General features: G+C 31.0%; 1 protein-coding gene across 13 annotated transcripts in view; it reads right to left on the bottom strand.

The window, feature by feature from the left end:
- LOC110994885 (very low-density lipoprotein receptor) overlaps window positions 1–13,599 on the bottom strand; it is a 152,570-nt gene that overhangs the window by 33,647 nt on the left and 105,324 nt on the right. For 2 of the 13 annotated variants that reach the window (XM_022261798.2, XM_022261789.2), the window contains exons 1-2: window positions 10,168–10,257; window positions 2,142–2,304 (exon numbers count right to left, since the gene is read on the bottom strand). The exons of 7 other annotated variants lie outside the window; for them this stretch is intronic. In XM_022261798.2, the coding sequence (XP_022117490.2) occupies window positions 2,142–2,250 (109 nt within the window). In that variant the 5' untranslated portion in view covers window positions 2,251–2,304; window positions 10,168–10,257. Of the gene's footprint in view, window positions 1–2,141; window positions 2,305–10,139; window positions 10,258–13,599 lie in introns of those variants that run through there. 4 more of the 13 variants (XM_022261795.2, XM_022261790.2, XM_022261792.2 and 1 more) reach the window with 4 other exon arrangements.

Below are 13,599 nucleotides of genomic sequence, written 5' to 3' on the forward strand. Positions count from 1 at the left end.
AGTGCTATTCACTTTAAAAGCGTCTAAAAACAAAAATCTATTACCTATGACTATTACTATAATTTCAATGTTCCTTTTAAGTCCACATGTTTAAAAACCATAAATTAAAAGAAATATTAAACATGATTCGTACCATAAAAGTCACCTTTCGAAACCTTTATATTAATTCAATCAATATATCTAAAACAACTCTAATTTCGTCGAATTTGTATGTAGAGGCCGTAACAGTATTTAGAACACGTTTTAAGCAAATAGCCGAGCTTTTTAACAAGGTCTAAAGTCTAGACAAACGACATTGTTACTGTAGTTCATTGCACTAATCGTTGTTTTCTTCATTGCTAAGTTGGATGCTGGATTTGTTAATTTTGTAGCCGTGTTTCTCCGGAACTTTTTTACAAAATACGTCTTAAGGGCATGCATCTATTTCATTTCAAATTTTTAAATAATCAACTTACCAAATGTTTGTATTTCCGGTAACCGAACTCTCAGATAAATAAAACAACGTAGGGATGACGATAAATACGGAATATACCTACACATTTCTCAAAAATACGAAAATTAGAGTTAAAATGTAAAAACATTTTACAGAGTCAAGCCAAACTTTGTACATTTTTACAAGTGGAAGAAGAAGCAAATTATATATCAGAAGGATTCAATAACAATCCTACTTTCATTTCAGTGTGTTATACACAAATATATTACTGTAATTTTTTATATTATAGTAACCGAATTTAATACTCAATTCCCAGTTTATTGAATATGTATTCAGTACTATAACAGCGTAACATTTCTGGTTATAGCTTTGAGAAAATCCAATATTAACGATGTCTGAAACGAAATACGATAAAACGGTAAAAGAGTTCATTGAACTACCATTATTGGCTTTTTATCTGAAACCAAGCTTTTCTAGACTTATTTATTATGATCTACGAGATAGGAATACAAATGTATCTAATTCTGATGAGACCCCACTCCAAATGTAATAATCTCTTCGGGTGCTATTACTCGAGAGAATATTACATACCCTCTTCTGTAATACTTATCTGTGTACGAAATATAATGGCTTAGTAGGACCGACAACTCATATAGAGTATATTTATTATTAGAATATGACATACATCACGAAATTATGTAAGGTGTGTCCTAAAAATATTTAATACAAGACGAAATGTTATGAGTCGGTAAACATTGAATGCCTAATTAACAAGTAATTGTAAGAAATATAGTGTCTGTTTAGTTAGCGATGAATTAACGGTAGAATTTTACTAAATGGCTTCCGTAACGGAAGACGCCTTTGATTCTCCCTCGCTAAAAAACGCATTACGTTTATGCGTCTATACTATAAATGTGTGACTCACGGGGAATTTAATATAAAAGTTTCCGTAAACGTTATAGAAAAACTCGCTTACAGCTTAAAAGATATCCAAATTACATATTTTCTACGAAAATAAAACGATCCAAACTTTTTTGTTCGGGATACATGAATAAAAAACCTCATGTCAATTGTAAAATCCATACAAGTCCATATACGCTTGTTATTGAGGTACCTATAATAATAGTTTCGCAACTTTAGTAATATTTTTATTGCCAAATACGACTACGTGATGAACTAACATTTTTTTTATTTTTTTTTTATATATAGAACAGGGGCAAACGGGCAGCAGGCTTACCTAATGTTAAGTGATACCGCCGCCCATGGACCTCTCAATGCCAGAGGGCTCGCGAGTGCGTTGCCGGCCTTTTAAGAATTGGTACGCTCTTTTCTTGAAGGACCCTAAGTCGAATTGGTTCGGAAATACTTCAGTCAGTAAGTGGTGGTGCGCGGCAAAAACTGCCTTGAAAAACGCAACATTGTGGAATGTATGAATATGTTTTTCACAAGTATAATTGAAAAATTATTTTGATATGCTCATTTAACTAATTTAAGAAATAAATAAATTCTGAAATACAGAATCATGAAATATTCAAAATTATTATTAATATTTTGTTTTATAGTATACAGGGGGCAAACGGGCAGAATGCTCTCTGATGTTAATCAATACAGCTGTACATATCACTCACTCACTCACTGTAGGTCACTCAAAGCAAGATGGCTCACGAGTGCATGACATTTATTAGTGTATATTAAAATATATGCTTACCTGATGATAAATAGTCGTAGGCTTTTGTGTATGAATCGAATTCGTCGTCATATATTGAAGCACAAACGCTTGATAGAATGCAGAACACAAAAATTAGGCAGAGCGCCATTGTCACAGTTTTCACACACAGTTTAAAATACACAAATCCAGGTTCCTATAAAGACTGATTGTAAGTTACAAAAAAAAACCTCACTACGCACAACATGTTTGACAGACATGAAGCACTTTCAATGATTATCTAAGACTATTATAGTCTCGTACAGAACTATGTCAAGTTAGTCAAAACACAATTTGTGCGTCATGAGTTTTTGCTTACGGCTGTGGTTAGCAAAATCGCAGAATTCACTGAGTACGTATTTCTATACTTTTATTGAAGCATTTTAAAACTGAAATAAATTTCTCTATTTTGTTTTGTTTTATCCTTGGTACTTGACAACAACTCTATTACATAGATTATTTTTATACATCTTTTCAATATTTATACTTTTATTTATTTTTATACATGCAGTCAATAAAAAACTAATACAACAAATCTCAGCCACACTCTCAAATACGTAGTGCATACGCACACACACTCATTCACATACACATACAATCACGTATAATTAAAATCTTATCCGACTACTCTTTCTTTAAAAAAGTTCACCATGTACCGCGGAATAATAACAAACATAGGGTCTCCCTAGTGTGGTAACTACCGTTAGATTAATTTTGTCAGAAACATATATCTGTCATCTTGTCTATTAATTAGTCATTATGTTTTGTTATTTATCCTTTTAACGAAAATAATAAATAAACTAACTAAATTTTTGTAAACGTAATATAATCTTATTTAAAATCAACTTTATAACTTTAATAAATGATCATTATTTTTTCTCCAACTTAAGCAGTATTTAATTAAAAGTTTGTTGAACGAAAGACTGATTAATGGTATGCTTACACACATAGAAATAACAATGGTTATTTGATATTAATATAATGTTGAACGCGACTATTGTTATAAAAGGAAGATTAAGAAAATATGCCTTTATATGTTAATTTTTCTTTACTATATAACCTGGGATTTCTTAGTATTAGAGATTTGAATCAATTTAATTACATATACTTTTCTTGGGGCTTTGTTCAATCATGCGTGAAGTAATCGGCCGTCTTAGCCTGACACACACAGTCGATCTTTGGGTCTAAGACATGAGATTTCCTAATTGATTTGTGCAAGCCGTCATTTGAATGCAATTCACGGTCGAGACTCACGTGCTCAAAAGCCATTAGGGCAACACTGTTCCCTTGAAATTATTTGATTTATTATTAATTCCACGTTGCTCCAAAAATGAACCTTGTGTGTAATACACCCTACAGTTTTATTTACTTTTACATTAGAGGTACTTCTGATGAAAGTCAGGCAAATGAACGAATTAATCCTTAACCCTTTGTCCTTTGAGGTTGTTTGAAAAGTCTGATGGGCAATTAAAATATTATTCAGACTTAATTACATTTATGTTGTTTTATTAGTTATGATTTGAATAAAGCGATATTAAGTTCTTTAAACATTCTACTTGTTATAAATCAAAAACGTTACTTTATAACGCCCGTTTACAATTAATTTTATTTATATATACATTCTATTACAATGTGTGTGCCCAAAAAATACAAGAAAATATGACATCACAAATTAAACGTATTTAAAGTTGGATTTATTTAAAAAAAAACAGCTTTTGTAAGGCATTCAAAGACTACTTTCCGTGAGAACTGTAACGTGCCATAGTTAGTTTAATATCCAAAAAGAGTACTAAAGAGCCGGTACTAATATTTGTTATATATTTCGTATGAGGCTGAAAAACATTATAATAATAAATATAAACAAAAACCATGAAGAATCAGATAAATGTAAATTCGACTCTATTTACCTATAAAAAGAACTGGATTTGCGTGAAGAGTATATATTTCTAGTCCAATGAGAAAACCGTTCAAGAGTACATATGTATGGCAAAGTACTTAATTAACAATGAATGAGATTTCTAGAGCTATTATGTCACAAATTTAGTTAAGGTCACTTTGAAGTGCCTAAGGGCGCATTATTAATGTCATACCCTCTCAATTTCGACGTAGTTGACGACCACAAAATGTAATTACCAATTCAAGTTCAGTTGGACTAAAACATATGTTGATAAATAGATTATTTACAACTCCATTTTTGCCATAGTCAATAGGTCCATGAAGATTTCAGCGGAATACCTAAACATCCATCATTGTGCTTACTGTATGCGCATAGTGAACAGTTAGTTATTTATTAAATTAAATGTTTTATTAAAGTTATTTTCTTTTATTTTTTATATGAAACGTAACATCGTTCGAAAGATACTCTATAAAGCACGAATTTCCTTCTTCCTATAATAAATTATACATAAAAAGTATCGGTGGTATGTGGCCTGTGGCAAAATTGTTTTCTATCTAAAAGAGCATAGTAATTTAAGAATAATAAATTTTTTTGTTTTTAAATAACATTAAAAGGATGGCTTAAATTATTATACCATCATCGAAATGGTTAACAATATTCATAAGGTTCTTCAGATACCTTTATTACCAACTGTACATTATCACTCGACAAACATTTGACATTACTTTAAAATAGATATAAATAAACACAATGAAAGTGTTTAAATTACAAATTGTAACCGTCCCATTTCAAAGTTATAAGTATATATTCGAAATTAACACGATTTTAAAACGACGATTTAAAGACTATATAAACATTTCTGCCTTTAAATTATATTATAGAAATAATAAATTAATATAATTTGACATCATGATACGCAAAGTTCCACGTAATTCAATGGAAAGTTATGGTACTAAAAAACTTGCTCCCAGAAGTAGGTCTTAGGCGTCGATTGGATGATGTATCCTATTAAGATATAGAGAAAATGGACTTAACGTCTGCTGAAGTACCAACCAAGTTCACCGTGATTTAACGACATATTTACTCTCAGCTACATCTTACGGCTACATCAGCCGTGAACTCCACAACAATGTTAGGCAAACTTTTTACTTTTACAGTTACGAATAATACGATTTATATAATATAAAGCAAAGTGAAACCAAATTTTGAAGCAGATATATTTATAAAATTTTTCCACATCCACAACTTTCCTATTTAACTCAAATGAATGTATATTGAATATAAAAAGAAGCATCTCTAATTTATTTTCCATTCTCGGTTCGTTTTCAATTTGTTACCGCCTATTTCCTTGAAAGAAAGCACTTAGCTACTTCCTTAGCTATTAGTAATTGACGCCGCAATGCTAATGAGTTTCATGAGTTTAAAAGGAAAACTTCACCGCCCTTTATTTTCGGTAAACCATTTAAAATATCGCCTGGAGCCGTACCACGAAAAAAATTACGTAAACAAAACATTTTGATTGAACGTTGTTCAAAACGATAGACAAAATTCTGTTACGAAATTTAGAATTTTTAATTTACAATCTGACCAATGAAATTCGAAAATACGTTTATTCGTGTAAAATGGGTTTAAGGACGCGTTTGAAAAACGACATAATCAAAAAAATCGATCGAATTTAGCCAGTCAATAGCATTCTCGGAATCCTTGGCATGTCCTTATTTTTTTTCTTTTTAAAACGTATGTGTAGACCTAAATAAATCTAGATAAAAAAGTCAGTAACGTAATAAAACCTTATCTATAACGGCGATTAAGCTTGAAATTTTCCCTCTTCCGGTATCGTGTCCCCCACCTATATCATTCACCGGTCTCTGGGGTTATATAATTAACGGGGCCTATCAAATTCACAGCTTCACAGAACACGTCACAACTATAAATCTTTTTCAAGGATTCTAATGAAATTCTAACGTCCATTAATTCAAAACAGACATTTTATTCCAGTCTAAGCTGGAATGCGAATTAAAGATTTATTTGCGTCTTATAACAAATTATAATTTCATTTTTGCTTCTTCTGTGACGTAAATGAAATTAAAAGTATATCTTTCTGCATCTAATTAAATACAATATATGTACAGAATCTTTGAAATGTTTTGATTGTTTGTACCTGTAGAACCTAAATATATATCGTAAAAAATGCAAGCAACTGTAAGTTTACTTCAAACATCGTACATTAAAATATTAAATTGTTTATATTGTTAATTTGAAAAATGTTCAAACTTTTTAAAAGTCATGTAAAAACTAATGGGATTTGGGACAAAGTTCAGTGTCGGTCAGTGGGTTATTCTCGAGTGCATATGTAAATCACTGCACACGATTTGCATATAAAATTGTAGCGGTTTTCATTAACGCTATTGTTCTGGGTGTATCAAGCCGTTTTCATAATCGTTAACTTGGTGTTAATTGTGACAAAGTTTTATTCAAATAAAAAGTAAAATTTTGTTGACCTAAATAAAAGCCTTACAACTTTCTAAGCTCGTATAGTTCATGTAAGAAGCTTCTTAACCCCCGGCATGGGACTAAGCAAATATTATAAAGAAATAGCACGCATTACCATCACCCCACCACAGTAAAATTCACGCGTTACAAGAAATTAAATTTCTTAAAAAATAACGAAAGTTAACAAAATTAAAATATTTATTTATTTACACTTCGTTACATTACTATATAAAAATTGAACATAGTTGAACGAAAAGGAGAGCAACTGGCGGCCTTATCGCTGAGCGATCTCTTCCAGGCAACCACTCTGAGTGAAGGAAAAAAAATATTAACTTACATAGGGTAGGCAAGAAGTGAAAAAATCCATACTAAATATAGTTATTAAGAAGAAACAAAACAGGGACAAAAAAAACTAAACTGAACTGATACTGGATCCGTCAAAAACAAAAAGTAAAAAATAAAATCTAAAGTCAAAGTATTTACTGACAATAAGCATATATATTTATACAAACTGTTTTCGTAGTGCAAATAATAAAGCCTTAAGTTGTATGATAGCTTTTATTATTTATAATTGCATTATTGTCAAATTAAACATCGGTTTTCATAGTAATGCAACATAAGTCGACTTTATCCCATGAATGACTATACGAAAACGACTTGGAGCTTGTTACTAATGATATTATCTTTATTAAGTAGCTGCTCTATACTGGGATCTTCCGCTTTGAGATAATACTTAAACCAAGATAACGACCACTGCATCTGTATGTGCTGCGCAATGGCAAAACTTCAAAGGGTAACTTCATGTATGTGGTTAATCTTTTGGATATATAACTGCTGATTAACACGATTCTATCTCAGTATAAAAAAACAAACTATTTGTAAAAAAAACTTTGTTGATGCTTGATAGCATGTTAAGTATATATTTTATACCTAACATATCTATAAAGTACATAGTAGGAACATTCGTGCCTTGTAAGATGCCAAGCTGGTATAAATAATAATTCAATTAAAAATCTTTATTCAAAAGATTACAAGGACTGCTTTAAACTACCACTACATATCTTAAATCTTAATACCGAATATGAAAGTTTTTATTTGTATTTATGTAGTATTAATTTATAAAAAACAAATAACATAATACATAAAAATATACCTAATAACTAACCTTAAAAGTTAATTATTAAAAAATATTATTAAAAGGAGTCCCCTTAGGCAAGGTTCCGAAGATACTGGCAGCGTTCCCCCTTTGAATAGCTAGACTAATTCTTTGTGCGAGGAAGCTGCCAGCTCTTCGTTCTCCTATGTCTATTTATTTTATACCGAATTAAATAGATACGGCGTAATAAAGAATTCAGGAAAAATTGTTATTATTCCAGTTAACATTTACACTAACATTTTCCACGCCCTAACAAACCGTGTAATTTTACGAATATTATAATACAACATGAAACCTTAAACTACAAAATATCTTTTTTTCACTCTATTGAACTTAACCTTTAAAGGCAGGCTAAATAAAGCATTCTAAGAAACCGTGTAATTTTAATTAGATTTTTGTAACACCAACAGTATAATAAAGCGTTTAACTTTTGAAAAAATCTAATTATTTACTCAGCCTTATTTTAAAAAGCAATCAAGCCAATTTGTACTTTAAAAAATATTTAATTAAAGAGTCTATTTTAATATTTTCCTAGATATAAGAATATCAAAAACTTGAATATTTCTGCAGCAATTACAATGCAGTTATGACTAAACATAAGTAAAGATTTCGACATGACGTGTTATGTTTGTAATTGCAAGTGTGCCAACCTGTACCAACCTTTAAATGTTTTTTACTAAGACTACTACTTTTCTAGTACACAGAATCCAGTGTAAACATATTAAGGAAGTTGCGGCCTCAGTCGTGTGCGCATATTTCACCGACTTTTCTCGTTAATAACCAGTTTAACGCGGCCACGGCGTAGTTATTCCAATAATCTAACACACGTATCATTTCACTTTACAATCGTCTCAGGAATTTAGATTAGTTTCTATTTACGAATTGTACCAATCACAAAGGAAATCTTTCATGCTTACACATAAATATTAAAAAAAATAGAAATGGTAAATAGACTTTGACTGCCGAATGCAGGCACATTACAGTTACACAGCGTTAGATTCAATTTTATTTATTATAAAAGTAAGATAGTAAAAATGCGAAATTCGGTAAAGACATTTCAAGATCTACTGAGAGACAGAAAGTATGGCAGATTTTGTTTTGTTCGCGCAGTTTATCAATTGTACAAACATTTTGCAACTGATTCATTCGATTAAGAGTTGTATATATATTGAATTAACCCAAAAGATGTTATTATAAATGCGCAAAAATACTAAATGAAATTATAATAATTGCCATAAGTGTGAAGTGTTTTAAGCATGCAATTCACTCCACTTCATGTCAAGTCATAACCTGCGTTAGTACAGACGTTGGCATAGTATAATGACATAAAATTGTCCATGTGATTTGACGCACTTGATGTAAAACTTGAAATTGAGCCATAAAAGATAATAAAATTAATGAATAGCTCTCTGTAAAATTTAGGTGGGAATTTATAAAGGTTAATGTTCTTGAATGTCAAAACTTTATGATACATTGTGGCGCTCGTAGAAAAATTATTGCTATTTTTCGTAAAACAAAATATTTTTTATTTCGTATAAATGCCATGAAAATGCCTTTCAGAACGTACAAAACGCTTTTAATACAAATATTATACTCTGTTTAATTGCAATCCTTTACAAACCAGAGGTCAATGGGATGGAATGGATCTTTTAACCCGTTTAAAATAAAATTTAGTAAATTTTACGGAGTTTTGCGTTGACTAAGCAATCGATAGTGATCAAAAAATAAATATATAAAAGAAGATATTTTTGACGTACGATAAGCTAGATAAGATATTTAAAATTTAACTTTTAGATTAACTAAATAAATAATGTTCATGGCTGTACACGAGTAACAAGTGAGAAACTTGCTCTAATCCGGATTGAACGTGCGTTTCAGTTTTTACTCCGCGTACTTAACGATTAAAAGACCATTTAACGAGTTCACTAGTACTTATAAACGCTTTACTACCCACCGCTTATAAGGGCATAAAGAGTTGGCCACGTGACTAAAAGCTAAGTAAAATTAGCATATAAACAATAATTATTTGAATATACATCAGAACTACGACATTAAACAAAGAACACAGTGTATATACTTTGTTAAAATAAGTAAAAGACAAGAAAGCGATAGTTAATTAGATATAAAATTAATGTTTTAACTATAGATTGATTATTATTATGTATAATTGATTTAAATTATCATTGACGTCTTACGATTTTATTGTTTTGTTTATATAGGACCGTTGACCCACTGATTACTGTCTGATTTAATAGTTATGTCTACAATTATAGCCACTGCGTACATTTAATAATGTTATGATAAACAAATTATATATTATATATTAAGTTTCAACTATATGGAAAACACGAATAATTAAACGCTTCAAATAATAGATCGCGTAAAAGATTTCAATTAATCGTTTTGAGGATGTCTCAATTTGACACTGTCCACAAAGGAAAATCGAATAACTCACATCTGCACTTTCGCTAACCACAACAAACCTTTAAAAAAAACAAACGTAGTTGGTAAGTAAATGGAAGCGCGTTATACTATCGCGAAAACGGCGCGAGCGGGCGCGCCGAGCGTCGGAACGCAAGTGCGGGGGAAAGCGACACCCCACAGCATCCAGCCTTTCCTTCCCCCGTCCCGACCCCCAGTCTGATAACCTGCTACTTCGGAAGTCACTATACTCCGTCATGTCATCCAAACACCAACAACTGACTAGTAAATGTGATTTCTATTTAGAAGGGGGTCGCCGTTCACGCTCTGTGTGAAAATCGATGTTCTATCTACATATTAGGTGTTACGGATTCGGCTCGCGTAGCTCTTGGGAACGACTGCTCCCCGGGGATCCTAAACTCAGGAATATTGAAGTTTACTTCTCATTTAAACAAAAGAACGTTAGATCCTAGCTGTAATGTAATAAGATTTTCGTATTATAGGTACTTTTACTTTTCATTTGTTTCATCATAATTTTGTTTTACACATAAGCTTCGGTGTCTGGAGGCCATACAGAACAAACACTGTGTTTATGTTTTTAAAACATACCTGACATTTAAATATTTTTAACGCAGTAGTTTATTATCGATTGCTTATTTTTTGTAGGCATCTTTTTATTTGAAAAAAATGTAAAGTTTACGCGACTGATTCGCAAGTAATGAGCTATTGCATCAGTATACTTTTGCACATACCAAAACAGGTTAATTGAAACTTGAAAAGCTGATTTCTTATGGCAATTCGTTCCCAGTTGCATCAGAAATACCATTAAAGATAATTGCATCTGCATTACTTAGCGTATAAATAAATTATAGGCTCAAAAGCTTTAGTAAGAAAATATTATTCTTAAGTAGATCGAATAGGTTGTATAAACATACTTCCTAACAAAGCTTCACGAGCTCAATATAGACTTTTTCTGTTATTATGTTTTCTTGATAAATATCGTGACTGTTAAGGATATAAAATATTCTTCATATCGTGCATCATAAAAGTGGAAATATTCGACTTTCCATATATGAATTGTGTTAAAGAAACAACCGCCTTACTTTTAAATACCGTCCAAATTTGTTATAACGACATCGTAGGGACTTCCTCATCACTAATCGTAACAGCTGATTACGTTGTTATTGAGTACCTAATACAATAGAATTCAGCCGGGACCTTTGATTTTGGCCAACATAACTGGTATGTATAATAAACGATGTCGTCGTAAACGGTTTTGACTGTAATAACAAAAATTATTGAAGATCTTACACGACAAACGAATGTATAAAATTTACTTTAAATCTTCAAATTTTTTTTAACCTAAATCATTAGTATGATTAATGATTAAATATTTTAAAACAAGAAAAATTCACTATATCGTGTTATATTTATTCATATCTACTATTAACAAAATAAAGTCTCAAATTATGTCAGACCGAAATTATGTAGGTTACCTGATGAACCGTTTCCAGAGGGTTAAACATTAATAAGTACCTACGCCGATATCTGATCCGAGTTGTGATTAACAATTATAAATCCCAATTAAATACTATTCTTGTACGTGTCGAGGTGATCCGCATAATTAACTTCAGCTTGCCAACCTGAGCTTTTGTAAAATTAAAACTACAGCGTACCAAATATACTGTGTCAAATAGCTTAAATATATTGAGAATATGTCATCCCCTTCAAGAGATGCAGTTGTGATAAAGAGGTAGTATATAATAGCGATTATATATTGTATCTTATTGTTTATGACCAGAAGAAAACTTATTTTAAATCTACCACTAAGTTAATAAGTATCACGTTTTTCCAAAACAATATTACTCAAATAATATTTTTAACATCTGCATAATTCCAATCCATTAACATCTGGTAAATATCTAGAAAAATTCCGAGCATAAAACTCTTTTCAGATATTTCAATATAATTCACCTCTGGCTCATACGTTTTATCCGAAACGTAAACGCAGCGCAATATAGCGACTGTTCAATAGCTACGATTTCCCGCATCTGATGTCGCCATTAAGTTTCATATTCCAGATATATTTTGGATCTCGGCAACAAATTAACGCGAGTCAGTCAAGTGTCATTCCTTTATCCCGACGCTTGTTTGTGACACCATCTAATTATATACGTTTCTAGTAACCAATCATTACTTATTACGTAAGATATTTGATGAATGAAAATTAGAAGCTACAAATTGGTGTTTGGATGTGCCTTTAAGTTCACAAGACAAATTTAAAGGCTGAAAAAATTTGCAAACATCTGTTTTCATTTAATACATCACAGGCTAATTATTAAACACTTGAAAAACACGTAATAAAAAACGTATATTTATCTATGTCATTCGACTAGGTCCTTGTGGCTAATTTTTATTATAACGAGAATCGATAACGTAAATGTAAAGTCATAATTTATTCAGCTAAACATTTTTACTTTCGACGTTAATTCTTTAGTTACCTAGTTATAGATTTAAAAAAAAGAGCTGCCTTAAACCTGGAAGAATCATTAATTAAAAAAAAGGCCTATGACATATACACGAAGGACAATAATGCAAAATTATGGCGTCTCTTTTTGTAAAAAGACTAGTCAAGTAAGTTACCATGAATATTCATGGAAGTCGTTTATCTACAATGATATATTTGAATGATTGATTGGATTGAACTAGGAGATATACTGTTTTATACGGTTTTTAGCATCCATCGAAATGTGATTGATTCATTTATAAAAATAACGGTAAAGTATTTTTTTAACATATTTATGTCTGGGCTTTCAAAATTAGATCCGCTTTCGTTTTCTTTGAAAAATACTCAGAAATAACTACGTATATTTCACGAGGATTTTGGCAAGGACTTAAGACGTAATCTTCTCTAAGTAATGGCGTTGTGGTTCACAGTTGGAATAAATACTGCGCCGATCGTGAGTGAACCAAATGTTTGGACAAATATTTTTTTACCAAATGTACGGGTTTCCTCTCGGGATAGGTCACGAATTGTGTTACACTCTTAAACAGTATCCACCAAGTTCAAATTAGATAACTTTTTTATTTAAGTACTAAGCTTACTCATACACACAAAAAAATCCATTAAAATAACATGAGTTCCGCTTAATACTTAATTATATTCATACACTGTATATTAAGGTTTCTTTAGTAAAACAAAATTGTTGTGTAAAGTAATAAAAATTCATTTATACTGGAGAGTGGAGTGCGTAGTTCTAAAGAAAAGGAAAAGTCTTTAAAATTGATTTTTAATCATATGTATATAATTAATAATAACTGGGTAAATGCATAATTAAGCGATCGTTTTGTGATTACAGGGCCATATCATTAAACTGGGGTCGTAATAATTACTATGCGACACTGGTGTCATTCATTTGTTTGTACAGATACGTTACATTAAATATGCATACAGAATAATTAGCAATAGAATCAAACCAGCTGTTACAATGAAA

The sequence above is a fragment of the Pieris rapae genome, chromosome 1 (genome assembly GCF_905147795.1).
Source record: "Pieris rapae chromosome 1, ilPieRapa1.1, whole genome shotgun sequence".
NCBI lineage: Eukaryota > Metazoa > Arthropoda > Insecta > Lepidoptera > Pieridae > Pieris > Pieris rapae.